This window comes from Manis javanica, chromosome 3 (assembly GCF_040802235.1).
Source record: "Manis javanica isolate MJ-LG chromosome 3, MJ_LKY, whole genome shotgun sequence".
Classification (NCBI taxonomy): Eukaryota; Metazoa; Chordata; class Mammalia; order Pholidota; family Manidae; genus Manis; species Manis javanica.
The window spans coordinates 163,187,202-163,214,858 of record NC_133158.1 but is presented as its reverse complement, the minus strand read 5'-3'; the positions used below and the strand labels follow the sequence as shown (position 1 = coordinate 163,214,858).

General features: G+C 46.5%; 1 protein-coding gene and 1 long non-coding RNA gene across 3 annotated transcripts in view; one reads left to right on the top strand and one right to left on the bottom strand.

Moving 5' to 3' along the window:
• CLSTN2 (calsyntenin 2) overlaps window positions 1–27,657 on the bottom strand; it is a 572,396-nt gene that overhangs the window by 113,968 nt on the left and 430,771 nt on the right. Inside the window, exons 3-5 of the mRNA XM_036991730.2 lie at window positions 21,334–21,529; window positions 20,444–20,652; window positions 5,133–5,282 (exon numbers count right to left, since the gene is read on the bottom strand). Coding sequence (XP_036847625.2) covers window positions 5,133–5,282; window positions 20,444–20,652; window positions 21,334–21,529 — 555 coding nt within the window. The remainder of the gene's footprint in view (window positions 1–5,132; window positions 5,283–20,443; window positions 20,653–21,333; window positions 21,530–27,657) is intronic.
• On the top strand, window positions 13,855–26,085 carry LOC140848492 (uncharacterized). Of its 2 annotated transcripts, none has more exons than XR_012129488.1 (3): window positions 13,855–13,928; window positions 19,258–19,405; window positions 25,900–26,085. It is a non-coding gene; the product is annotated as an uncharacterized lncRNA (long non-coding RNA). The 2 variants fall into 2 exon arrangements; XR_012129487.1 differs by having other exon boundaries at window positions 13,862–13,928; window positions 19,254–19,405.

The window sequence follows — 27,657 nt, the reverse complement described above, 5'->3', positions numbered from 1 at the left end:
ACTTACTCAACTTGAAGGTCATGGGTCAGCAACATCCAGACCTGCACAGGCTTAGTAAGTCAGAATCTGCATTTTACCCAGCCTCCCAGGTACTCATGGGCACCTTTGGGTTTAAGAAGAACTGATCTAGCAGATACCTGCCTTCCTTCCTATAGAAGGCTGATTTGTGGAATGGTGGAAACACTGATGCGATCTGGCACACCTGGAGAATTATTCAAACCCAAAAGAACAGAGAAAATGTGGTTTGTTATGTAGTTGTACCTCCATATTGGATAGGACACCTTACTGTGAAGGTAAAAGGAGCAGGAACTTGGCCCGTGGAGAAACTCTAGTTGCTGGTGGCACTGGGAGAAATGGTGCCGAGCGAGGTGTGACTGAGTGCCGTGGGACTGCGCTCAGGGAGGCAGTGGGCAGACGGAGATGGGGCTCCCCGGGGGCTGGACTTTACAAAGCTGGTTTGATATGGAAAGTTCCAATCCAGAATGGCCAAAAGTCTGGTCAGCAACATGTCTGGGAAAGAATGGTGAAGGGCCACCAGGGAAGTCTGCAGTGGCTCTCTTCAAAGGGGAATTGTTTTGCATGAAAGGACAGTGAAATATTGAAGTTGGGGCCCTAACTGGCAGGAACAGGTAGTAAATACAAAATAAGACTTGCACTAAATAGGGGAAAGTATACTAAGTAAGTGTTGTGAAGACAATATTTTCAGTTTGAAACATAGAAAGAGAAGGGGCAGTGGAATTAAAAAGAACAATAAAGGTAGGCATAAAGAAGGAGTGTGATTCTCAACACAACATAAGCTGACATAAAAACTAAACAAATAAAGAACCCCAGGCAGAAATTGAGTTACAAGTGACCCTCCAGGACATTGTTGGTGGCCCCTATAAGGAGGGTCAGTGGGGTCATCTCCGACTGGGTCCATTGCTCTAATAGCCACTATTATCCTGAGAGCTTCCGAGGGCCCTATGTCCTCTGCAGTGCTCTGATCCATGAACGGATGCAGATGCCTCCTGAGTCCTCAGAGCACAATCGGGACCAAGCCTGGGTATGTATACATGCTTGACAAGAGGGAAGCAGAACCAAGAAGACTGCACGTCCAGAGCCTGGTGTGAGAGGCAGGGTATAGACCTGTCTTTGGCATGTGGCCTGCTGCAGGAGCACCATTCCTGGTTCCTAATAGAATCTTCTGTCTCCACGAATAAGAGCTGCTGTAGGGATACCATGAGTTCTCAAAGCTCAGGACAAAACACAGAGATTGAGTTCTCCCTTCCACTCACCCCGGTCTCACTGGTGCTCTGGGGACCAGTCTCTTCCCTGGGAAGCTCAGAAGGGGAGTGAAGTCCCCTTAGGCAAAGCTCCACCTACCCTTGCACAGTGAGCTCACCCTTGCCACCTGTTTGGAGAATGCAATCTTAGAATACAGCAAAGAAGACAAAACTCGCATAAGAGCAAGACTGTGTGCCTGGTATCCGGGTCTTTTCCTGGATGCAAAGCCTTCCTCCCATTGCTGCCAGCTGAGCCCTGGGCAAGCCCCTTTCTGCCACTGGTGAGTGGTGCTGGTAAGCAAGCTTTAGTTTAGGCATAGGTGATGGGCAGAAAGTTCAATGAGTGTCAGGGGCTGAGATAAGTGTGGCTTTGCCCTCAGGCAGCCCCTGTAATTTCTGGGAAGACAAGACCAATTCATGCAAAAAGACAATGGAAACCCACAACCCAAGTAGATGATGCCTTGGCCAAAGTCTGAAAGGCAGGTGGCAGCAGAGCCAGGGTCTGGGATGTCCTCATGCACAGGTGGGTCAGGCCAGCAGCCCGCTGGGAAAGCTGCAGTCCTCTCCTCCTGGAAGGGGTTATTGTGCCGGGAACCAGGGCACTGCCCCAAGGCGTCACTGGAATCTGAGAGCGGTCCCTTCCTGGCCCTGGACAGACGGAAGGCTCCGTCTGGTGACAGTGCTGATAGGAGGGCTCCAGGGACTCCTGAGTGTGATGGATTGCTTTAAGTGTGCTGCAGTTCCCTCCTGCCTGGAGGGAAATGACTTAGAACAGGTACAAGAATTTGAACTGCCTAACTGCGTTTGCCTGGTGACTCTTGTGGCTAGTGAGGAGTTGGCCTGGGGAGGAGCCCCTGCTCCCCTGGGCACTCACCCCAGGCCCATGCCCCCAGAGCCTCACTCGCGGCTCGGGAGCAGTGCAGCTGCTTACCCTAGCACTCGAGATGGTGGCTGCCTGTCTACCCTACCCTACCCCTGACCTCTCCACTCTTGCTTCCCTAGTCCCAACCCCTAAGCAAGCTTGGCCTCCTTATAGCAGTCACTGGTGCCCTGTGTGGCCTCCCCTCTCTGTGCTCCTCTCTTTTTCTACAGAGTGCAGGCTTCACCCCACATGTGCTTCAGGAAGAACCAACCCTTTCCCCTTGGGCCTCACAACCTCTCACAGGAAGGGGAAGCCTGCCTCATCTGTGGTTAGCAAAGAAAATCAGTAAAACACGCTTTACTCCTGTTTGCTCTGCAAAGCTGGGAGAGGGAGTTGGACAAGAGACATGCATCTGGGACCAGTGGTGATATGCTTCTCCCTGGGGAAAGGTGTGCTTCCAGCTACGAGGCTGCAGCCCTGGCCAGGAGTGGAAGGGAGAACAGGCCCCAGGGTGGGGGTGGGGGGTCAGAGATGAGGGGTGCCCAAGAGGAGGAATAAAGTATACCAGGATGCTGGTGGAAGGCTGTTCTCCAGGTCTGGGGGCTGGGACAGGAATGGCAGGAGGGCAGTTTGACCACACTACACATATCAGAGGACCTGTCTGTGATCTGAAATCCTGCAGGGACTATGGCTGGGGAGAGAAACTTAATGGCTGACTGCAGGGGTAAGCTGGACGGAGGAGGGGTGCCATGTAGAACCAGGGTGAGCTTCTGCCCCGAAGGCTGGCTAACAGGCAGGGACGCCACCCTAAAGTAAAGCAGCAGCACATGGTTTGGGTGTTAGACACGTGTGCATCACATTGCCTCACACAGTGAACTGAGTTGCTGCCTCCCTCTTTTCCCTGTTGCACAGAAAGGTACACTTGTCTCTAGCCAGTCACCTGTTTGACACTTTCTGAAAGCTGTGTGGTGCCTGGCCCTGTGCTGGGCAGTGGAGGCACAGCAAACAAACATGATCCTTGCTGGCAGGAGCTCACTGTCTGCAGCTGCAAAGGGCATTGTGCACCACAGGTCAGCTGCCCCCACATTCTGCACACCCGGAACTAAACATTATTAACATGTTTTCCTCTGCATACCTTTAACATTGAAATAAGTACAAACTCTGTTATGAAATTACATTTAAATATGGGCACAAAAATGTAATCCCAAAGCTGTAGGTGTCATTTATCAAAGACAAAAAGCATTGGCATCATTCTCCAGGTGTGGCTTTGTGTTTTTATTTCCTCACTTAAACTCCCATTGTGAGCATGCTCCGTGCTGAGAAAGCACTTAGAGTTTTTTCAGGCTTTCTTTTCAAAAGCTAGACTTTCGCTGGGGTCAGTCAGTCCTTTTAAATTAACATAAAAGAAGGTGAGTTCTTCTTTAAGCAAACAGGTTTGTATTCAGCCATCCAATCATTTATTCATTCAATGGCTGTTTCTGGAGCACCTACCTTTGGGGCCAGAAGTATGCTAAGCCTGAGAAATGCAGTGGTGAACACACAGGAGAGACAGAATCCTTCCCTCGGGGTCTCAGGGTCTGTTGAGCTATAGCCCACCAGGGCTCAGGCCCCCGAGGCCAGTACCACACACTTTCCCACTTGGGCCTGTTCCTCCTTCTCTGTCTCTTGCTTGACCCTAAACACACTGACACAAGGGTGACTCTCCTTTGTTCTTTATATCTTACATGTCTTGCCTGTGGCTTCTGTCCTGAGCATTTCCTCTTTTCCACTTCGCTCAAAGGCAAACGACTCTGGCTTTCTCCAGAGGTGGGTTTGATTGCCCCCTCCCATCTTTCTAGTTGAAAGATTAAGGGTGATAAAGCTGTGCAAGAGAGGAACACTTTGAGAGCTGCCTTCTGAGGGGAGTGACCACAGAGGGGCCCTCGGGTGTTCTTGCTTGCACCATGAGGTCCTGCCAATCTGGCCCTGATGGACCAGATTAGGAATGAAGGTCTGACTAAAAGACCACTATTCAAAGGCCTACGAGAGGCCTGGCATCAATCTGCGCAATAGGGATGTGAATGACTAACACAGCTAATCACACCTTCTCTAGGGGAACTTAAAACTGAGAGACACAGGGAGATAGAGAACAAGCTAGAATAAAACAGGGGCCCTGAAACTTAAAGGCATGTGAAGCGAAGGCAGTAGACAGAGCCACAAAGTGGAGGGCTCCACGAAGCACCACAAGCTAGGAGTAGGCAGTGGCCTACATCAGCAGCAGCACATGAAGCAGAGACAGCAGCAGGTGAACCCCAGAAATGGGGGTACAGAGATCACTCCAGCATCCCTGTTCGGCCATCGGAACTATTGGTTCACCACTAGAGCTACTGTTATTCCACAAACCATCCAGCTGTCTGTGAGACCCATGCATGCAGTTGGCCTTGTGCTCCTCATTTCCCCATAGCTCAGTGATAAACCTCCATCATCACCACCTTTGTTCTGTCTTTGCATCCCAAAGTATTGAAGCTAGCACAAAAATCCACCTACATCTAAGGCCATTGTTTCTCAGTTCCCAGAGCCAACATTTGAGAAACTCCATAATCCAAAGCTGGACTCTAGATCCCTGACCTCTGCCTGTATGCCCTCAGTGCAAGCCCCAGGAACATGACAACCTTCCCAGGTGACACACCAGCTGGACTTGGCACCCTTAGGCAAAGTGAATAGGCTTGCTGGCACTTCTGAGAACTGGGAAAATTACTGGTTCAGGGATGTCATGACATTTGAGAAAGGGTGCACAGGACAAACTGGGTACATGATGTTGGACAAGCTGCCTGTGACATTCTCAGTAAAATGGGCATAATATATAACCTAGGAACTGAGACAAATAAGCTACTCTATTTCTTGCAGCAAAGTGACAGCACTTTAAACATTCCTCTAGTTACAGGTTGATGATTTGAGGACAGGTCCAGCACCTTCTCTATGCCAGGCCAAACTGGCTTCACTCATCAGACTGATAAGAGCAGGCCCACCTTGCCACCCAGGCTTGCAAACTGGCTTCACATCCACTTGCACCAGGGTGTCCTGAGCAGCAGGCTTCTGTCCACAGTCATAGGCGGTCACCAGGATCTCATACTGGTGTTGCTTGTCGTAGCTCAGCTTCTCAGTGTTCCTGATGTTGCCTGAGGACACAGGGATATTCAAAACTGTTTCAGATCAAGTTAGGCATACTGCAGTCCTTCAGAATTCCTCTCCACTCCTCTAGCCTTCACTAAAATGAAATGACCCCTTGCCCTCTCTCTTCGTAAAAACCAGGGCAAATAGGGGTATGGCTTCCACATGTGCCCTCCTTGTGCTGTGGAGCAGATTCCCCAGAACCACTGGCCAGAACCACCCCAGCTGTGGAGCGGGATTTGTAGGGAATTCTGAGCACACATGTGGAATTGAACTGGTTCTATTTATTAGTGATGGGCTGTCGACAAGCTCTCTCCCAAGGAGTGTGCCTGATGTAGGGTGCAGTGAGCGTATCTGCTCTGAAATCTCTGGGAGAAAGATGGAATTCAGAAATGTCCTGACAAATATTTTTTAACATCTTGGCTCATTGCCAGGAATGTTCACTGCCTCTTCTCACTATTTTGCTGCTAAATAGGAAGTAAAATCAATAAGAAAACGTGTGAACTCCCTTCTGAAAGCTACACAGAATAACAGATTCCTTGCCTTGGTGGCAGAGATGTTTTTCTTCTCCAAGAGAGACTAAATGATTTCTCTGAGCCATTTGTATGTTTTTGTTCCTGTGGGTTCAATATCATGATTCAAAAATAAATATTTGATAATTAATGAGCAACACTTTCACTGTCTTGCCTGAGAGTTCCAGCCCCGGGCAAGTTCACTGTGGATTGAGTGAGACTGAGAAATGACAATGAATATTCTTGGGATACAAGGGTCTACACATGGCTTTGTTCTTCCAGTGGAAGGCTGAGCTCTAGAATCACATCTGCATCCAGTAGTCTGTGGGCGGGTAATCCACCTTCATCTCTGCCTCCGCTCAGAGCACTGAGCAGAGCTTTTATATAGTGACTCAGTCAATAATAGCTTATCGCCTAGGTGTGGAAGCATTAGCCCAGCAGCAGGCCAAGTATATCATCAAGGAATTTAGGGTCAGGTAAGGATCCTGGCTGTGGGAACTTCATTTCCCCACAACTATTTTTGCTGAAATATAATTTTAGTTCCAAACAACTAATACCTGCCCAGTGTGCACTTAATACTTTTTAGATTTTGATTCTAAGAGATTAACAAGTTTTCCTTTGTTGAGAACAATTTCAGTCTTGCTTTATTTCTGATGGGGGAGTTGACAGCAAATTAGAACTCAGATGTTACTATCATTCGTTTACCAGAAGTGAAATTAACAAAATGGAAAATAAGAAACAAGCAAACCAACCAGCAAATAAACAAACATGCAATGGCTGACTCAGGAATATTTTTATATTCAAAACCAAAGGAAAACTCCCTAATGAACTTTCTTCCATTCCAAATAATGTACATTGTTTATGTCAATTGAGGCAGGAGGGACTAAGGTAAGAAGGCATGGAAATTAGAAAAGTCCCATAATGTTTTAAAGATTGGAAAAGCTAATGCACCAATCAAAACAGTGCTCAGCACCAGGCCATGTGCAGATACTACAAATGTGAGTAAATGTGAGGGTGGCATACAGGGAGTACAAAGTTGCCCAACACTTTGGACCAAGAACTAGAATCATTTATTCTGCTGTCTCTCCTGGGCTGTTTCTAAAAATGTACTTGGAGCCATTGGTTTGAAGTAAAATTTAGTTTAACAAAGCCGGTCAAAAATCTCTTAGTATTTGGGGTGTTTTTGATCTTGTGGCCGATGTTCAAAACCCCTCTCATTTTCCCCCAAATATTTGTTTCCGTCTCATCTCGGGGCCCACACAGGTATAGAACAACTGGTCTTGCCATGATTGGTCACATTCCCTGTGAGTTCTGTTAGCAAACTAATTTGTGGCTCAGTCATCACAGGGGAGGAATTCTGTCAGGTGGAAGCACTTTAAAGCCACCAGGAGAAGTATGTTTCAGCAACATCAAATTGAATTTTGAACAAAAAGTTTTAACTTTCTCTTCCTTTAAAGTTAAATGGCTCTCAAAAGATATGCCTCTTAGAAAAGGAAGGCTCGGGTTTTCCAATCTGTGTGACATTAAGCAGACCAAACACTATTGACTGTTGTAGAAAAATAAACACACAAGTTGGCTATCTTGGGCTCAATCTGTGGCAGCTGTGCTTCCTAACAAGTCTTAATGAAACTGTCTGAGAAACTAATTTACTTTCTTCACCACTACTGACTTCATGCATATGAGAATGGGTTTCAGAGCATAGAATTTGAAGCATTATGTCAAAAATGAGAGCATAATATTGTGATCAATTGTTGTGTTGGGGAAGGTTCTATTTGTATATGGCACACAATTTAAAATGGTACAATTGTATTTTTCCCCCACATTTGAATGATTTCTTCTTGTAGTGCTTTCCCAGGTGTCTTGCCAATGGGTTTCAGTCCTGGGCAAGCTCACTATGGGTTCAGAGAGACTGAGGAATGACAATGGAATGTTCCTGGGGTGAAAGGGTTTATTACCTGGCTTGTTCTCCCGGTGATAGGTCCAGCAGTAGAATTATACCTGCATACAACAGTCTGCGGGTCTGTAATCCTCCTTCATCTCTGCCTCCACCCAGAGCACTAGGCAGAGCTTTTATACAGTGACTCAGTCAATAATAGCTTAATTGCCTAGGGTGTGGAAGCAGTGGCCCAGCAGCAGGCCAGGTACATCATCAAGTAGTTTAGCTTCAGGTGTGATTCTGGCCATAGGAACTTCAGTTTTTCCCACACCAGGACACCTGAGTGGGCAGTTCAGCCAGGTGGGTAACAGTCCCTGGGCCTATTGCATTGGTCCACAGGAACCTGGGAAACTAGCTCACAAAAGAACAATCAGAATGTACATTGCATATGTGGGGAAATTGGGGTTCCTATGGCCAGAATCCTCACTGAACTCAAACCACTTGATGATGTAACTGGCCTGTTGCTAGGCTACTGTTTCCACACCCTAGGCAATTAGCTATAATTGCACTATATAGAGAGAGCTTGGCCCAGTGCTCTGGGTGGAGGCAGAGATGCTAGTGCTCCACCTACTGCTGGAGAGCAAGCTGGGTAATAAGTCCTTTCACCCCCAAAGAAACATTATACTGTCATTTCTTTTGTCACACTGAATCCATAGCGAACGTGCTGGGGGCTGAAACCCATTGGCAAGAAAACTGGCAAAGTTGGCAGGGTTCATTGTTGACCAAGGAAAAAGACAGGCTGCTCTTATGGGAGGGGTGCTTCAGTGGGCTGCCCCTGTGAATGGGAAGACAGCAGATTGTCTCCCAGTGGGTATGTGGTCTGAGGTGGCTTGCTTCCTAGAGGGCTGGGACCCACCCCAGGGCTGGAGGCAAGTGGAGGTGACACCTGAGGCAGTAGGGGTGGCCCTTGGTATAGTAAGTAGGTCTTTTGAGAGACAGAGCACCTGTGAGGCAGTGGGGACTGTGGGTTGGCTGCTTCTCACAGTATTAAAAAAGTCTACAGAAGAGAAGGACACGCTCCTGAAAAAGACCCAAGAAATGGCGGCACAAGAATATGAGCTGCAAACTGCAGCTATGGATTCACTGAAGAAGGAAATAGCATTGATGCGAGAGGAGGCAGCATGAAAATGCTGACAGAGAGGTGCCATTGAAGAGGTAAAAGATTCCTTACAGAATGAGATGACAGCACTGCCAGGTGCTCTGAAGGAGGAAAAGGCCATGAAGGAAAAAGACGAACTTCTGAGGGAAGCACAGGCAGAGGTGGTACGAGAACATCAGCTGCAAAGCATTGAGGTGAAGGTAAGAGAGCTGCTGCAGACTGAGCTAGCATTGCTGCGAGGTGCTGTAGAAAAGGTAAAGGTTGTAGCAGAGGAGGCACTCAGGGGAGGGGAGAGAAAGGTGCCATCAGTCCCGGAAATGGAGGAGCTGGGGAAGGATGAAGGGGTGGTGCTGGAGGCACTGGCCCCTCCTGTACTGAAAGCACACTCAGTGGTTGTAAAGAAAATAAAGACCCAGCAGCTGAAAGTTCCCCAAGGAGAGGAGCAGCCCCCTCCCCAGGTCGTGGAGCACTCTATGGTCCACCCCTATACTCAGGCTGAGCTGGTGGATTTGGGCTCCTGGATTAGGCAGAAGCCCTCGGAGTCAATATCAGCTTGGCTCCTGTATCTGTGGGACTTAGGGTGGATGGAATTGTTCTGTCGGGATCAGAGATGGGAAAGCTGGCTTCCCTGATGGTTCAGCCCACCTTGAGGCAACAGTTACAAAGTGCACTTCACACCCGAGGAAATCACTCCCTCCTCGATTGGTTTATGGCTGCACTTTGTGCTATGTGGCCCAATCTGGGTGATCTACCATACTCTCCTGCTAGATGGCAGATGTATGCTGAGCTCCAACAGGTGTTATGAGAGCTAGGATTAAGAAATGCCATCTGCAGTCCAGAGAATCATGTCCCAGATGAAGAGCCTTTCTGCTGGGATGAGAAATATTGTGCTTTAAACAGCTCTCACATCCCTCTTTGGGTCTCTAGTGGCCATTCTTTCCCCTCACTTAGGGCAGCCCATAAGCGAGGTGACATGTACAGTAGCAGACTTAGGAGAAGCTGAAGCAATGAGAACATGGAAAGAAATAAGGTCTGTTACTCACAAGAAGAATTTAAAGGGCCCCATGAAGGTTATGAGGACCCAGATGTGGGTTGATTTAATATGGGCAGGAGCAGATGGAAGGAAATTAGATGGGAAGTCAAATAGGATCTCACTGGAGCTATGGCAACAACTGAAACCAGGGCAGCAGTTCCAGCCATTAAGACCAAAGAAGCAGAGGTCAGAGACAGAGCCACAAGTCTGGCCTGTATGTTTGCAAGACTTCCTGCTGAAGAGTGAGCCAATCTCACTTGAGCCCACACAGGAAGGTGACTGGGGAACATGGTTTGACTGAGGGAAAGGTACCTGCCCTGAGGGACCAGGGGGGACCAGAGGCCACATATTGAAATAGCTATCCACTGGCCCCCAGTGACCATACAACGTGTCCTGGCTCTGGTGGACATAAGGGCTGAATGTTCTCTTCTTCATGGTAACCCTGAGTGGTTCCCTGGGACCCCCACTATCATAGATGGATATGGGGGTAAGTCTATCAGAGTGAAATAAGCCCAAATCCCTTTGGGAATAGAGCATCTACCCCCAAAAGAGTATACTGTGTATATATCTCCAATCCCTGAGTATATTTTGGGGATTGATATCCTGCAGGGTCTATGGTTGCAGACCACTGTAGGTGAGTTCAGACTGAGAGTGCATGTGGTGAAGGCAGTTCTGAGGGGACATGCTAGGCACCCACCCATAGCTTTGCCTGTACCTCGGTGGGTGACTAATACCAAACAATACAAACTGCCTGGAGGGCATAAGGAGATTGGAAAAACTCTTCAGGAACTGGAAAAGGGGAGTATTATAAAGCCCGCCCATAGTCCTTTCAATTCCCCAGTATGGCCAGACAAAAAAGCCAGATGGCTCCTGGCATATGACTGTGGATTACAGAGAATTGAATAAAGTCACACCCCCAATGCATGCTGTTGTCTCCTCCATTGCAGGCTTGATGGAGACCATCAGACATGAACTAGGAACATACCATTATGTGGTAGATCTTGTTAATGCCTCCTTTTCTATTGACTCTGAGCAGAAAAAGTCAGGAACAGTTTGCCTTCATGTGGGAAAGATGGTGATGGACTTTCACTGTCCTTCCACAGGGATACCTCCACAGCCCCACCATCTGTCATGGACTTGTAGCCCAGGACTTGGCTACATGGGAGAAACCGGCTGTACCATTATATTGATGATGTCATGCTCATGTCTGATTCTCTTTCAGATCTATAAGGTGCAGCACCTAGACTGATGCTACATCTACAGGGGAAAGGATGGGCTGTGAACAACACCAAGGTTCAGGGATCTGGTTTGTCTATCAAATTCTTGGGGGTTGTCTGGTCGGGTAAGACCAAAGTTATACCGAAAGCAGTTATAGATAAAGTCCAGGCCTTTCCTACCCCTATAACTGTAGCATTGTTACAGGAGTTTCCGGATCTTCTAGGGTACTGGAGAGTGTTTATCCCAACCTTGGCACAAATTCTGAAGCCCTTATACTAGTTAGTATGAAAGGGCATCAAGTGAGACTGGGATAAGACATGTGCATCTGCCTTTACTACAGCAAAACAGGCAGTCAGGTTCGTGCAGGCCTTGAGTGTGATAGACCCATCAAGGCCCTGTGAGCTGGATGTTCATGTGACTAAAGACAGTTATGATGGGGTCTCTGGCAGTGGCTTGAATGAACTCACCAACCTGTTGAATTCTGGTCACAACTCTGGAAAGGGACAGAGGTACAATATACACCTTGACAGGAAAACAACTGGCTGCTGTGTATCACATCTTTCTGGCTACAGAACCCATCACTGGAATATCCCTGATAAAGGTAATAACCACCCATCCCATCTTGTGGTGGGTACAAGACTGGACCCAAAAGCCAAGGAGTGGTGTGGCACAAACACCCACACTAGCCAAGTGGGGTGCTCACCTACAGCAGCATAGTGCCCTCTCTAGTAGCCCCCTGAGTGAAAACTTCAATGCTTATTGGGGCTGGTGACACATACTAGTGAAAAGTAGGAAGAACTTGATTTTGAACCATTAGTAGCAGAGAGTCCCTACTGGGAGCGAAGAGCCCCTATACCGGAAGATGCATGGTATAGATTGATCCAGCCATGAGCAGCCCCCAAAATGGAAGGCCATAGCTTTCCAACCTAAGACTAAGAGAATATGGATGGAAGATGGTGAGGGGAAGAGCAGCCAATGGGCAGAGTTGCGGGCTGTGTGGCTTGTGATCAGCCAGGAGCCCTCCCCTATAGTTGTCTGCACTGATAGCTGGGCTGTCTATTGGGGCTTGACCCTGTGGCTACCAACCTGTTACCATGCGAACTTGCTAGTTGGTCACTGACCCCTTTGGGGTCAAGAATTGTGGCAAGACTTATGGGCCTGTGGTCAGACTGAAATAATCACAGTATACCATGTGACAGGTCATTTGCCACTGGCATCCCCAGGAAATGATGAAGCAGATAAATTGGCCCAGATATGTTGGTTAGAAGGAAAGCCTGCCTCTGATGTAGCCCAATGGTTACATCAGCGTTTGTTGTATGCAGGGCAAAAGACAATGTGGGCTATAGCCCATCGATGGGGCTTGCCTTTGACCTTTGAAGAAGTTAGTAGAGCCCGGCAGGACGGTGTCATATGTTCTAAAAGGGACTTATACCGAGTTTCACAGCAATATGGGATGATAGCTAAGGGGCTTATACCCCTCATCAGGTGGCAGATAGACTATATTGGGCCTCTACCTATGTCAAAAGGATATCGCTATGCGATGACTTGTGTGGGCACAGCTACTGGACTTCTGTTTGCTCTTCCTACCTATTGTGCAGACAAGCAGATGACCAAAAGAGGCCTGGAGCGTCTCTTTGCCACCTATGGCTGACCATAGGTAATTGAGAGTGATCAGGGCACCCATTTTACTGGACATACAGTGCAAGAATGGGTGCAACAGCTGGGAATCAAATGGAAGTTTCATGTGTCATACAATCCTACCACAGCAGGCATGACAGAGAGGCATAATGGCTTGTTAAAATCCAGACTAAAGTCAGATCCCAATAGCCTGCGGGGAATGTTCAGTCCGCTTATGGACCATACTATAGCATTTGTACGAGAGACGCTGAAAGGGAGTCCTGAGCCCCATAGACATGCTAACACATATTGCTGCCTCCCCTATGCAACTGCTAGTACAAACCAAGAAAGAATCACTGAAGCAGAGGTTTGGCCTCCAGAATAATATCTTGCTGCCAGCACCAACTGCACTGAACCCTGGAGACTCCATTGAGTGGATGTGGTCTTGGAACTTTTGACATATGGACCAATGATGGCTGGCTCTCCTGGCACCTTGGGGACAAGGCCTGGAAGCTGGCCTCCTGTGTATGGGCCACAGCAGAGTGGCCCATACAGATCACAGCAATATACCATGAATGGCCAGAAGGTAGGAGCATCTTACCAGGGAGTTTTCTTTTATTATTATGGTCAGAGCATGCACCTTGAGTAGCACTATATATAGACCCTTCAGTAAAACCCACAGGGAGAGGAGTAAAAGTGTGGTGCTAGACCTGGACAGGACCCCCTTCCTGCTACAGTCCTATCACTAGGACCACTCTCTTGCATGCATCCTACCTGATGGACAAGATTTGCCTATATTGGTGTCATTAAAGCATGTGTCTAAGGTCTTTGTGGATTGGGAACCTCCTCTGGCCTGAGGATTATTATAATTTTTGTTGGAAATCTTGTACCTTAATTTTTCTTTTTATCTCTAAATTGTTGTTAGCCTCTGTTGCTGTTGTGGAATCTGGTTAGAGTGTTCCAGCTTTCTTGCACAGGGACCATTGCAGAAGATTGAGAGCATGTAGATTATAAGGTAAGAACCCTGGAGGGGGGGAGTGTGGGGAAGTTGGAGTTCCTATGGCCAGAATCCTCACTGAACTTAAACCACTTGATGATGTAACTGCCTGTTGCTAGGCTACTGTTTCCACACCTGTAGGCAATAAGCTATTATTGCACTGTATACAGAGAGCTTGGCCCAGTGCTCTGGGAGCAGGCAGAGATCCTAGTGCTCAACCTACCACTGGGAGAACAATCCAGGTAATAAACCCCTTCACTCCAAAGAAAGTTTCTACAGTCATTTCTTTGGTCACACTGAATCCATAGCGAACTTGCTGGGGGCTGAAATCCATTGGCAAGACACATATTAGTGAAGGTATTTTCTTTCTTGGTATCATTAACATACAATTACATGAGCAACATTGTAGTTACTAGATTCCCCCCATTGTCAAGTCCCCACCACATACCCCATTACAGTCACTGTCCATTAGCATAGCAAGATACTATAGAGTCACTACTTGTCTTCTCTGTGCTATACTGCCTTCCCTGTGCCCTCCCCCCAATACATTACATGTCTAATTGTAATGCCCCCTTTTCCCCCTTATCCCTCCCTTCCCACCCATCCTCCCCAGTCCCTTTCCCTTTGGTAACTGTTAGTCCATTCTTGGGTTCTGTGAGTCTGCTGCTGTTTTGTTCCTTCAGTTTTTTCTACATTCTTATGCTCCACAGATGAGTGAAATCATTTGGTATTTGTCTTTCTCCACCTGGCTTATTTCACTGAGCATAATACCCTCTAGCACCATCCATGTTGTTGCAAATGGTAGGATTTGTTTTCATCTTATGGCTAAATAGTATTCCATTGTGTATATGTACCACATCTTCTTTATCCATTCATCTACTGATGGACATGTAGGTTGCTTCCATTTCTTGGCTATTGTAAATAGTGCTGCAATAAACATAGGAGTGCATATGTATTTTTGAGACTGAGAAGCTTCATTCTTAGGATAAATTCCTAGGAGTGAAGTGAAGGTATTTTTAAAAAACTCAGGCAGGGCTGAGGGTGCAGAGATAAGAACAGTGACCTGTGCCTTCCTTTCAATTTTAATGGGAATTTAAATGGAATAAACCTTTCAGAAAGACTATACAGGCCAGTCACTTTGGAATTGTTCATACCTTTTGGGCATGCAACTCATATATAAAAATTAAATATGGGCCTGAATGTAAGTCATGAAACCATAAAACTCTTAGAAAAAAACATAGGCAAAAATCTCATGGACATAAACATTCGTGACTTCTTCAAGAACATACCTCCCCGGGCAAGGAAAACAAAAGCAAAAATGACAGGTGGAACTATATCAAGCTGAAAAGCTTCTGTGCAGCAAAGGTCACCATCAATAGAACAAAAAGGTACCCTACAGTATGGGAGAATATATTCATAAATGCCAGACCCTATAAAGCCTTGACATCCAAAATATATAAAGAGCTCATGCACCTCAACAAACAAAAAGCAAATAATCCAATTAAAAAATGGGCAGAGGAGCTGAACAGACAGTTCTCCAAAGAAGAAATTCAGATGGCCAACAGACACATGAAAAGATGCTCCACATCGCTAGTCATCAGAGAAATGCAAATTAAAACCACCATGAGATATCACTTCACACCAGTAAGGATGGCTACCATCCAAAAGACAAACAACAACAAATGTTGGTGAGGTTGTGGAGAAAGGGGAACCCTCCTACACTGCTGGAGGGAATGTAAATTAGTTCAACCATTGTGGAAAGCAGTATGGAGGTTCCTTAAAAAGCTCAATATAGACTTACCATTTGACCTAGGAATTCCACTTCTAGGAATTTACCCTAAGAATGCAGCAGCCCAGTTTGAAAAAGACAGATGCACTCCTATATTTATCGCAGCACTATTTACTATAGCCAACAAATGAAGCAACCCAAGTGTCCATCAGTAGATGAATGGATAAAGAAGATGTGGTACATATACACAATGGAATATTATTCAGCCACAAGAAGAAAACAAATCCTACCATTTGCAACAACATGGATGGAGCTAGAGGGTATTATGCTCAGTGAAATAGGCCAAGCAGAGAAAGACAAATACCAAATGATTTCACTCATCTGTGGAGTATAAGAACAAAGGAAAAACTGAAGGAACAAAACAGCAGCAGAATCACAGAACCCAAGAATGGACAAACAGTTACCAAAGGGAAAGAGACTGGGGAGAATGGGAGAGTAGGGAGGGATAAGGGTGGGGAAGAAAAAGGGGGTATTACGATTTGCATGTATAAGGTAGGGGGTGGGGGAAAGGGGAGGGCTGTGCAACACAGAGTGATTCTACAACATCTTACTATGCTGATGGACAGTGACTGTAATGGGGTTTGTTGGGGGGACTTGGGGTAGGGGAGAGCCTAGTAAACATAATGTTCTTCATGTAATTGTAGATTAATGATAGCGAAATTTTTAAAAAGGTAACAAAAAAATTAAATATGGGAAAATGATAAAAATTGCAGATATAGGTACAAATATATTCTTTAAGCGTTATTTATTACATTGAAAAATAGTAAAGAACTGGATATCTGCTTGTGAAGAAAATGGAAGTTCCTATGGCCAGGATCCTCACCTGACTCTAAACTACTTGATGATGTAACTGGCCTGCTGCTAGACTACTGCTTCCACACTTGCAGGCAATGAGCTTTTATTGACTGAGTCACTATATAAAGAGCTCTGCCCAGTACTCAGGGCAGAGGCAGAGATGGTGGTGGATTACGGACCTGCAGATTGCTGGATGCAGACATCGTTCTAGTGCTTGACCTACCACTGTGAGAATAAAGCTGGGTATAACTCTTTGCACCCCAAGAACATTCCGCTGTCATTTCTTGGTCTCACTGAATCCATGGTGAACTTGCCTGGGGCTGAAACCCTCAGGCAAGACACCACTGCTAAGGGAAAAACTAAATGTAAGAGTCTGTGTACATGATGGAATGTTGTCCTGCATTAAAAGTGTTTGATTGTGAAGCATTTTTAAGGATGGAAAAAAATCCATATAATTGAATGTTAGGTGAAGAGGGAGGATAAAGGAAGGCAAAGAAAGTGTGGCTTTTGTTTAAATACTTCATAGAAAAACTGCTGGGAAAATGTCAATAGCGGTTACATTTGGTGGAATTACGAGTGACTTATTTCCTTCTTCATGTCTCTCTGTACTTTCCAAATTTCCCACAAAGGGTATGGTTGCTTTTCTGTTCCAATGAAAAAGAAGTGTATTCATTTACTTTAAGAATAAGCAGATTCTGGGACACACTTGGCTCAGAATATGTCAGTGTCTGGTGAGAGCCTTGTTTGCAGTATAGCCACCCTCTTGGACATATACTTATTTAATTCCCATTTTGCTGATGAGGTTCTGAGCCAAGGCTTAAGTACATTGTCAAAGTTCTCTCTGTCTCTCTGTCTCTCTGTATCTCTGTCTCTCTCTGTCTCTCTCTCTCTCTCTCTCACACACACACACACACACACACACACACACACACACACACAGTAATGGATGGAGCCTTAAGACACAACTTTGTATTTTTGAACTTAAATACCATCGCCATGCATTCCTGTCAGTTCTCACCGAGGACAGTGATTTTACTTTCCCAGGTGCAAAGGCCTTGGGACCAACTCTCAGGGGAACTGGGCTCCAGTACCAACTCTGCCATAGAGTGACAGGTGCTGTCAGCCAAGCTCTTTATGCTTTAAGACTCAGTTTTTCCATCTCTTCAATGGAAATGAGGATCTAGGCCCCACTGATTCCAGAGAGACTAGCTATAGAGAAAATGAAAGTTCTTACGGCTAGGATCCTTACCTGGCTTTGATTGGCTTGCTCACTACACATGTGTGGGCAATGCGTCTTTACTGAATGTATATAAAGAGCTCTGCCCAGTGCTCTGGGCTGCCCAGCTGCAGGAGAGCAGAGGCTGGAGTGGTCGCAGCGCTGAGGACAGAGACTAGGATGGCTGTGGTGGCAGAGAGGCCCAGAGGCAGGGACCAGCTTGCTGCATGCACACCTGCTCTTGAGTGGAAGGGATTCTAGTGCTTGACCTGCCACCATGGGAATAAACTTGGGTATAAACCCTTTCACCCCAAGAGCATTTCATTGTCATTTTTTGGTCTCACCAAATCATGAGTGAATTTGCCTGGGGCTGAAACCCACTGGCAAAACACCAACCAGCTTCCAGAAGATCAGGGACTGGAAGCCATCTGAAGTGGGTTCAGAACTTCCCAAGAGGGAGCTGATGTCACCACTCACTTAGGTACCTGCTCAAAGTTTCAGCCTGGAAAACCATGAAGAGTGAACAACCTTCATGTCCCATCACCCAGATAAATGCCTAATAATCACTGTGGGTGGTGCACTTCCCAACTGCCAGGTACCCTGGGAACTGTGGTCCCTTCTCTGCTGAGACCTGCCTCACACAATGAAGCAGGCCTTGATGCTGCCATGATTTCACAGCGAAGGGATCTAACGGGAGTCGGGGTGAGGCCACCTGGTAGGAAGAGATTGAATCTTGAGTTAAGAGAGCTCAGGCTGACTCCACATGATGACTTCTATCCTCTCTGCTGCCCTGCTCCCGGCCTCCCCCACAAGAGGTGGAAGTGGTCAGGAGCCATCTTCCCAAAGTCAGTGGGCCTCAGCGAGCAGACTCCAAACCCAGCAGGACTTTCTCTGATGTGCATGCAAAGAGCTTCTTCAAGGAGCTAGGAAGGTCTCTGGGACAAGTGATGGATAAGGGCCAACTGAGAAGCTCATTAGAATGGGAGCTGCTTCTGAGTCTGCCCCCGGGTCCTGCCTTCATTACTTGGAGAACTGCTTTTGTAAACCTCACTGTTGGGAGCCCATGCTCTCTAGGAGAGCCCACTCTCTTCTCCATCTTATCTTGTAAACCAATGTTGGAGGCAGAGGCCTGGCAAAGGACCATTACTCACTTTTAATGAGACAGCTAGGGAAATAAATTGGCATATGTTAGTGAAATGGCTCATCAAGGTGAGTAATTATCTTCATGACTGGGGTATTTTACCCTGGGATGATAGAATTTGTATCTCATCTCTTGTTGGGCTGTGGCTCTAGAACAAAGGCAGGAGGTCAAGTGGAGCTTGACTGCTCATCAGACACCTTCACTTGTCTAGTCTCACTCTCCACCAAGGACATGTCACTTCCCAACTTCCAAAACTACTGTGGACATAGGCCACAGGGAAACAGAAAAATATAAAGCAGTTGTTTTATATTGTATGCATGTGATATGTGTCTGTGTGTGTGGCAGGGGCCAAGCCAAGGATATCACAGGGCCTGTAGGAAAGGCTATCAGAAGGCAGTTCTGACAGGCTTTACTAATTAAAATCACTTACTTTTTAGTTCTGAACCAAATATTAATGAAAGTCCAGTATTTTCTCCTTTACTTTCTTGTGCACTCACCTTGGGTCCTACACAATTAGCACCTAGCAGTACCCTGGTGCATAACTGTCATTTCCACACCTGCTTTTATAAGGAAACTGTCTTATTAGTATTTTGTCTGTTTTATGAATATTGGTTTCATCTTCCAAGACAGATCTCAAGCTACCAGAGTGAGAGGTGAAGGTGTCTTCTAGGTTTGCATCCCCTGTGGAACCTGCTACAGTTCTTAGGATGCAGAAGACTATATTTTAGGGTGAACTTCTCCCTGGCCTCAACATCAAGAAGCACTGGAAGTACTGAAGGTGTGCAAGCAGGCAATTGATAGTCTTTCTCTTTAGGCACTGCCTACCAGGAGCCCAGAGCTAATTTGTTGCCTAACTCTGGTTCATGACATGCTTTGTGCACCAACCTCACCCTTGATGTCACAAGACTTTCTACTTTGGATCTTGATTTTTTTTCCCACTAGATGATAAGCTCCATGTGGGCAAGCCAATGTCTGTTTTGAGTTCCACTCTACAGGTCTTGCAATATTTGCATCTTTGCACAGCACTTGAATCCTACTTGAAACAAAGTGGGGATAATATACATATACCCACAAACTTATGCTGATATTCAAACAATATACCTGGCAAATAATTATCATTTGGTTAACATCACGTTACTGAAAATTATTAAAGTAGGCTGAGTTGATTGGGCCTCTGGCTGGGGAGCTTACACTATAATGAGTTTTTATTAATGGCAATGGAGCAATATTCAAAGGGTCTAGTGGGCTGTTTTCAGTTCAGTGAGTTCAGTTTGGGATTGGGGTATGGTGGGACACTTCATTCATTCTTCATTCTCACTAGGGTAGAAATTTTCAAAGGACACTGGCAAGTGCTTTAAAGCTTCCCAAATGGATCTACAGCTTAGTCAGTGTTTCAAAAATCTGCATCTCCTCCTTTAGCATCTCTTTGTCTGAGAACAGGAACCAGATTGTTGTGGTGGGGGATCATGTTATAACTTGTCATATAGGAAAGAGACTCAGATACAGCCAAATTGATGGCATGGCTCACATCTGGATGAAAACCGACTTGTTTCCTGTATCCAGATGTGTGGCATTGTGAGCTCTATAGGCTGTATTCACTGAGTAGGTTTCTGAGGAGTCCTGGGGGGATTTTAGACCTCGCTGGCTGCTAATACTGTCAGGCCATTCCTTCTAATGCAGAAGCGAGTTCGGAGTTACAAAGCTTGATCAGGGTGGCCAGGGAGGTGTCACCTGCCAGGTACATTCAGAGGCCTCACTTGGCCTTTGGAGGGTGGACTTGTCTCCCTGTCCCCACTGGGGTCCCCAGGTCACTCACCGTTTCTGTCAATGGCAAAAGGCACGTCAGTTGTGATGATTTCATAGTTGCAAATCTGGCTGTACTGGGGGGAACAGTCCTCGTCGATGGCTTCCACCTGCAGGATGCTGTCGTAGATCTTGCCCTCTGTCACGACAGCCTTGTAGGCAGGCTCTTTGAAGGTGGGAGCAAACTCATTGACATCCTTCACCTGGATGTGGACCACGGCTCTGGGATCACACACAAGAAGGAAGAGACGGTGGTAAAGAAAGAATCACACCACCTCCTGTACACTCACGGTCACTGACCAGGTCCCAAGGTCAAGACAGCGGAGAAGCCACAGGCCAGTCAGAGAGGGTGTTGTCAAGTGTTCTGTCCTCCCTCCTACTGGTGACCCCTCTACCTGTCCTTGCCCAGCCCTCTGGAATGAGTCCTCCCCTTCTCTGTCCTTCCTGTTACCCAGCTTTAGGCAACGTACTTTTCTAGAGCGCCTCCTCTTTCTTTTATTCATTCCTCCCCTGGTGATTCACTCCTCCAGTCAGTACAAATTGAACCACGCTTCTCTTTGTTAGGCTCTGAGCCAAACTCCACAAGGAAGAGATTTAGATACCCAAAATGAAAACTGCCGTCTCAGACAGAAGCAGGTGGCAGAGTCCCCACCGGGTCTGCAGGGATGGGCTGGCTTAGGGAAGGCTTCCCGCAAGAAGGGCCACCTGAGCTCAGTCCTGATGGTGGACAAGAGCCTCCCAGGCAGAGGAATCGGTCTGTGCCGATGCCCGCAGGGACCCGGGGACTGGCAAGCAGGCTGGAGTGTGTGGTGTGACCACTGGGCACACAGACTGAACAGCAGTGTGTGAGTGGGACGGTGGGCCAAGGTGAGAAGGGCCCAGGGAGCTCTGTCAGCCACTTACTTGTGTGACTTCTTCCAGGCTGTCTCCCGGAGCCCCGAGCCACAGTCATAGGCCTGGATGATGAATGTGTACTCCTTCTGCAGCTCACAGTCAATGGGGCTCTTGGCACGGAGCCGGCCCTCTCCCGAGGTCTTGTTGAGCACCACAGCCTCAAAGGGCAGCTCCTGGCCATGGATCTTGAATGCACAAATTTCCCCTGCAGAAGGACAGGAGATAATGAGTGGGGACCCTGAGAGTTGCCAGACTGAAGTCAGAGCTACTATTGGGCTGGATTTGCAAACTCAAAACCTCTAGTCAGCTTCCCCCACACTGAGAATTGTCAAACCAGAAGAGGCCTCCAGAGATCCAGACCAATGTGTTCATTTCATGGATAGTAAAATTGAAGTGTTTCATGCATAGAATGTCACCCATCAAATAAATCTGGTAGAAATAAAGGGAGCATCATCATGCCAGGGAGCTGGCTGATCATCCCTGTTTGCCACTTCTCCTAGCAGGTTCCCAGTTGCCCTCTGCCCAGTCTGAGATGAAGGACTTGGCCCATGGTCAAAATCACTGCAGAAGGAAGGAGAAAAAGGCCAAAGCTTTCAATTCTTTCATCCCTTGACAACATCCCCGCTACTTGAAAGTCTGTCTGTGAACCAGCAGCACGCACAACCCCTGGGGACTTGTTAGAAATACAGGCTCCTGGGCCCCACCCAGCCCTCTTGAGTCAGAACCTGCATTTTAATGGAGTCCCCAGCTCACTAAATCTGAGAGGCCCTGTTCTTCTTTGTATTTTGTTCCTGCTTTAAACACCCCACATTGCTGCGGCACCCCCATCCTCCGCCCACACCCCTCCTTTATGTCTCTCCACCCACTGCTTCCCTGCGGGGAGATGGGCGCCACTCCGAGTTGCAATTTTTCTCTCACAACAGTGGGAGCGAGTCTGTGGTTCCAGAATCCCCATGGAGCCTGGAAAGCTAACTTCTTAAAGAGCTGAACATGTTGTGAAATTAATGCGTTTCTCTCCCTCAGCTGGGTTCATGTGTATTGTAACTGTTCCTCTGCATTAAAATTATAAGGCCATGAAAATATCTTTTTCTCAATTGATGAATATTTATTTCTTGGATCCAACTGCAAGTAAGCCCTGTAGTGTAAGTGCCTAGAAAGTGCTGAAATTATGAGACATGTTCCCTTCCTGGACTGAGGGACCTTACAGACTTGATGGAGACACAATATGGTGATGGACGTTCAAAAGAACTATTCACAGTGCAAAGGGGTGCAGGCACGTCGCATGACAGTGGCCCCGGAGAGTTGAGCTACAGGCTGCTGGGGAGTAAAACAGGCTTAGAGCCCAGAGGCCTGGATGCACGTTCCCAGTTTGCCACTTACTGGCTGATTTAGTCAAATTACATTGATTCTGTGGGTCTCAACTGTGTCACCTGTCAAATGGCCTGGGAGGTGATGCTGAGGGGAGGAACACTGCCCTGAGATGCCTCAACCCTGGATGACATTGCCCCAGCTGCACTGCTGGGCAGGGGTGAGGCTCCTGGGGTGCACAGTTTACAGGGCCCTCACTCTGAGGGCAGTGGGGCACCTGCTAGCCTCAGTCTAGTCCAAGCCCTTTCCAGCTGTTCCAAAGCACCGATACTGTGAGGATAGGCGATGACATGACTGCAGGCTGCTCTGTGCCAGGCACTGAGCTTGCACCTCCACCCAAGGGATCTCATTCAGTCTTCATAATAAACCTGCAAGGCAGGTGTTTTATTCCAATTTGTACAAATCAAAGAAGAGTCAGAGACATTATTACTTGCTCAAGGTCACAGAGCTAAAGTTGGTTTACAACTCAGGTATGGCTGCTTCCTAAACCCATGCTCTTTCTACCAGAATGGAAGGTCTCCAAGCAGCTGCATAACTTCTGAGCAGACCTCCTCAGGGATTGCTTCCAGCCATGTCCTATATTCCCATTCAAGTCTCACTCAGGAGAGAAAGCCCCCATTTTATGTATAAATATGTAATATAGGAGGCATGCCCTGATCTCTTCTTACTAACAATGTTTTCTGAGATGGTCAATCAATACCAATCTTACCTTTAGGCTTTTGTTTTTTATTATTTCATTGATCCTCAATTTCATAATGAATGCTCCATTTTCACTGCATCCCTCCTGGCCATTTCTCAGATGTAGTTGTGGAATAATGGGCAAGACAGACAGGTTGCTGGATGAGGCTCTAACGAGAGGTCTGGGTTGCCACCACCGCTGTTGCTCAGGCTCGGCCTGCATCTCTGTACAGCCTTGCCGACAGGGCTGGCTCTGCAGCTCAGGGCAGGAGGCCAAGCCTATTTGAGTCTCAAGTTTAATTTCTGCTCTGAATTGGCTAGGGTTGAATGGATGGACTTCTTAATGCCCGCCTTGTGGTTCTATCCCAAGATCAATGCCAATATAGGAGTATTACCAGCCAAAGTGCGAGACTGCTTCTCTTCGCTTGGGACTCCCTTGGGCGCCCAACCAATGCACGATTATAAGAACAACTGGGCCATTTCTCTTTGAAGACTCGCGTCAAAGTGAAAATAAATGAGGGTAATTCTCTGTTGGAAACATTGGATCACAACTAAAGTAGTTCTCAAGGCTCAGAAATCCTTAACAAGAGGAAAGGAGAGGAAAGAAGAAGAGCTGAAGGAGGCGGGGAAGGAGATAAAAGGAGTGGGTATAATAAAGTAAGCCTTGGGCCAACATATTTTCATTCAACTCAAAGCAGATCAATTCAGTTCAATAGAACCAGTACTTTTTGAGAACCAAGTAGGTACCAGGCACTGTGCTAGGCCTAGAGACACAAAGAAAATGATTTGGGTACCTTAAAATAGAGGCACACCCAAACCTGAAGACTCAGTACCCGGCAGAAGACAGTCGAGTGAACTAGGGCCATGTGGGGCTCACCTAATTTCGCCCCCGCTTAGATGGAGACAGGATTGAGCCAGCTTTGAACAAAACCTACAATTCATGCCATCCTCATTTATCCCACCTCCACCTGACACTTGAGTTATTCATTTACTCATCCATTCATTCACCTTGTAAATATTTATTAGAGACTATGAGCCCAGCACTGGTGAAACAATGATGGGCAGAACCAGAACCAGCCCTGGCCTGTGAGCTGCCGGCTGTCCAGTGGAGGGAAATAAGCCGCCAGGTAACCACACCTGAATGAAGAGTGGTGATGCTGAGGCGTAACTGAAAGAGAGCTACACGGCGCCAAGAGAGCTCTGACCTGCTCATGGGCAGGAGGGGCTAACCTAAGGACTTGACAGCTTAGCTGGGATCACAGGAGGAGGGGAACACACCTAGGCCACCAGGGAGGGGACCGAGCTTCCCTAGGGCCTAGTAGCAGGAAGGCCTTGTAGCAGATGCCTAGGGCCTTGTAGCAGGAAGGAACATGGTGAGACCCAGGACCCGCAGGGGCCAGCATGGCAGGAGAAGAGGCCGTGGGGCAGGGCTGGCTTCAGGAGCATGTGTGACCCGACAGCCGGCAGTGCCTGTCCTCGAGAGGGCCTTAACCTTGCTTTTACTCTCTGCTGTTACCATCTTGAAATTCTTACTAATTTTATCTTTGAACATGTGTTTTGTAAACTGGACTTATTTGTTAGGAAATTTTTTCCTATTTGTTATTCCTGGAGGTCTAAGAAACTCATTTTACTGTGATGTAAAACTTATATTTCATAGGTATGTCTGAGAGCGATCCTATAGATTTTGCAGACCTGGAAAGACAACATGGAACAGATTCAAATTAACTAGATGAAAGCAGGTCTGCAAAATAATGTGTATTTAGAATCTTTTAGAATAAATGCGGTTGCAGCACAAAAGGAAACCCAAAGCCTTCAGGTTAGTCTGAAGTCTGATGGGACAATGGAGCAGGTCGTGAGCTGAGACTGGTGCAATATGGATGTTCATAGCTCTTGCTGTCCCTTCACAGGCTGCCCCAAGCACAGAATGCTGGCAGACCTGAGGTGCATTGGAATTTAGCAGGACTCCTGTACAACGTAAGCATGTGGCATCCATGACCATGTAAGTGGGGAGCTGACAACCCCGATATGCTACCCCTTCTGTTCAAACCAAAGCTGTTTTGAATGCAGAAGGAAGGCAGGGGTGTTTTAAGAAACATCATCAACCAAAGAACTCTCGCGTATCTTTTCTTACCTATGTTACTTCTCTGTAGTAGCCAATCGCTTATGCTCAAAAGATGACACAGAGGGAAAGCAGAGCTAAGACAGCCCACAGGTCATTGTCTTTTTGTGCTGTCCTATGATCAGCATGCCAAAGACAGGGAGTATTGGTAGAATGTGTGCGTATCAAGAAGTAGAAGAAAACCATTTGGTCTGGGGTGTGTGTGTGTGTGTGGCATTTACACTGCGCTGGTAAAAAATTAAATACATATGCATATGTGAGCTATGAAATGCAAATTCTGTGATTTTTCAGAGATTCTGCACAGCAGTTAATATAGCTTTGACTTGTATCTAAAACTGGCATTGCACAGTCTAAAGATAAATGCTAAAATTCATGGTAATAATTTAAAATTTTAATTTTTCTTTACTTAGAACGACATCAGATAGCAAATAAAAAAACCCACAAGTTGAGAGAGAGATTGCAGGAAGAAAGGTCCCAGCGTGGAGTCCTGAGGAGAAAGGAAGGATGCTTAGAACTACAGCTCCCAGTGTCAGCGGGTGCCACCCTGGGCAGTCTCCTTTTTTTGTGAGGCTGCCACTGGAGTTGATCACTAATGAAGGAGGATGATGTGCTTAAAAGTGGAAGATCATACCTAATGGTTTCCATATAAAAATATCACTTTTAAAATCTTGCTTCCTCATATGCTTTCTTGGGTGGAGAACTGGGCTCCAGGCACCAGGTGTGGAGGAGAGCAACATGCAGATGACAGGTGTTCTAGGCCAGCAATGGGCCCCTTGGGGAAAGCGGCCAGCCCACAGGGCTTCTGGGCCTCCGGGTGTGACCCCACACTGGCTGTTGCCTTGGGTGGCTGAACTGGAGCCCCATTGAGAGGCCAGGCCAGAAGAGGAGCCCCTGCAGTGCCTAGCTGGCGCACTGTGTTCCCAGCCCCTGTGTCTCACGGTCACCTTGTCCCCTGTACCTCTCACACACCCACAGAAATTGGTGGGGTTGTCTCTTAATTCCTCTCATAGATACTGGGGAAATGAGTGAAGCTGAATGAATGGATGAATGAAATAGATTTTGAGAATATATTTTGTTCCTACCATTGAGTAACCTCGACAATAGGTTGTGCTGATTTCATCTTTCAGACGAAATTGAGTCTCAGAGAGATTAAATGGTCCACCCCAAGTCACTTTCATAGTAAGAAGCAGATCAAAGACTGAAGTCTAGAGGCTTTAATTCTACATCCAGCACCCTCTTTTTATTCATGCTACTTATCACTGGGTGAGTGTAACATGCTAGGACAGTGGTTCTAAGTGTGATCTATCAGCCTCTGGGGTCCCCAAGACCCTTTCTGCCAGATCCAAAAAGTCAAAATTATCACCATATTAACAATAAGATCTTATGTGACTTTTTCACTGTGCTGATATTTGTACTGATCGTATAAAAACAATGGGCAAGTAAAAGTGCTAATGCCTTACCAGCACCTAACTGCATTCTTTACCACAGAGGGTCCCAGTGAAAAAGTAAATAAGGCCAATTCCACTTAAGAATGACTTTGATGGTACAGTAAATATTATGAATCTTACTAAATTTCATTCCTCAAGTACACATCTCTTTAATATTCTCTGTAACAAAGTGGAGAGTACACATGGGCACCTTTGTATAGCAAAGTATGCTGGTTTATTGCTAAGAGTATTTGTGTGATGTAAGTTGAGTGGGAGCTGAAGTAGGACGTTTTTCATGGAATGCCATTTTTACTTAAAAGAATGATTGACAGACAAACTATGTTTATTCAAACTTGAGTGTGTGGCTGATGCTTATTTAAAAGTAAGCCTGTCACTTCAAGGGAAAAGAACTAGTGTATTTGCTGCCAATGATAAAATTCGAGCTTCAAATTTTAGAAACCTTGTGTCTGCCACAGCGAGTTTAATTTACAAATACTTTAACAGTTTCTGATGAGATGGGTAGAAATAGTAATGAATGTTACAGTTTTATATTGCATAATGACATACGTAAACTTTTAAAAGATCTACTTAACAATGAATCACTATTTTCCAATATATATAATGTTAAGCAGTCATATATGTTTAAAAGTTTTATTTAAAGTAGGAGATAGCCTGATGGATTTTAACAGTGCCTAAGTTCATTAGTGTGATTTCAGATTCTTTACTATTAACTAACTTCTA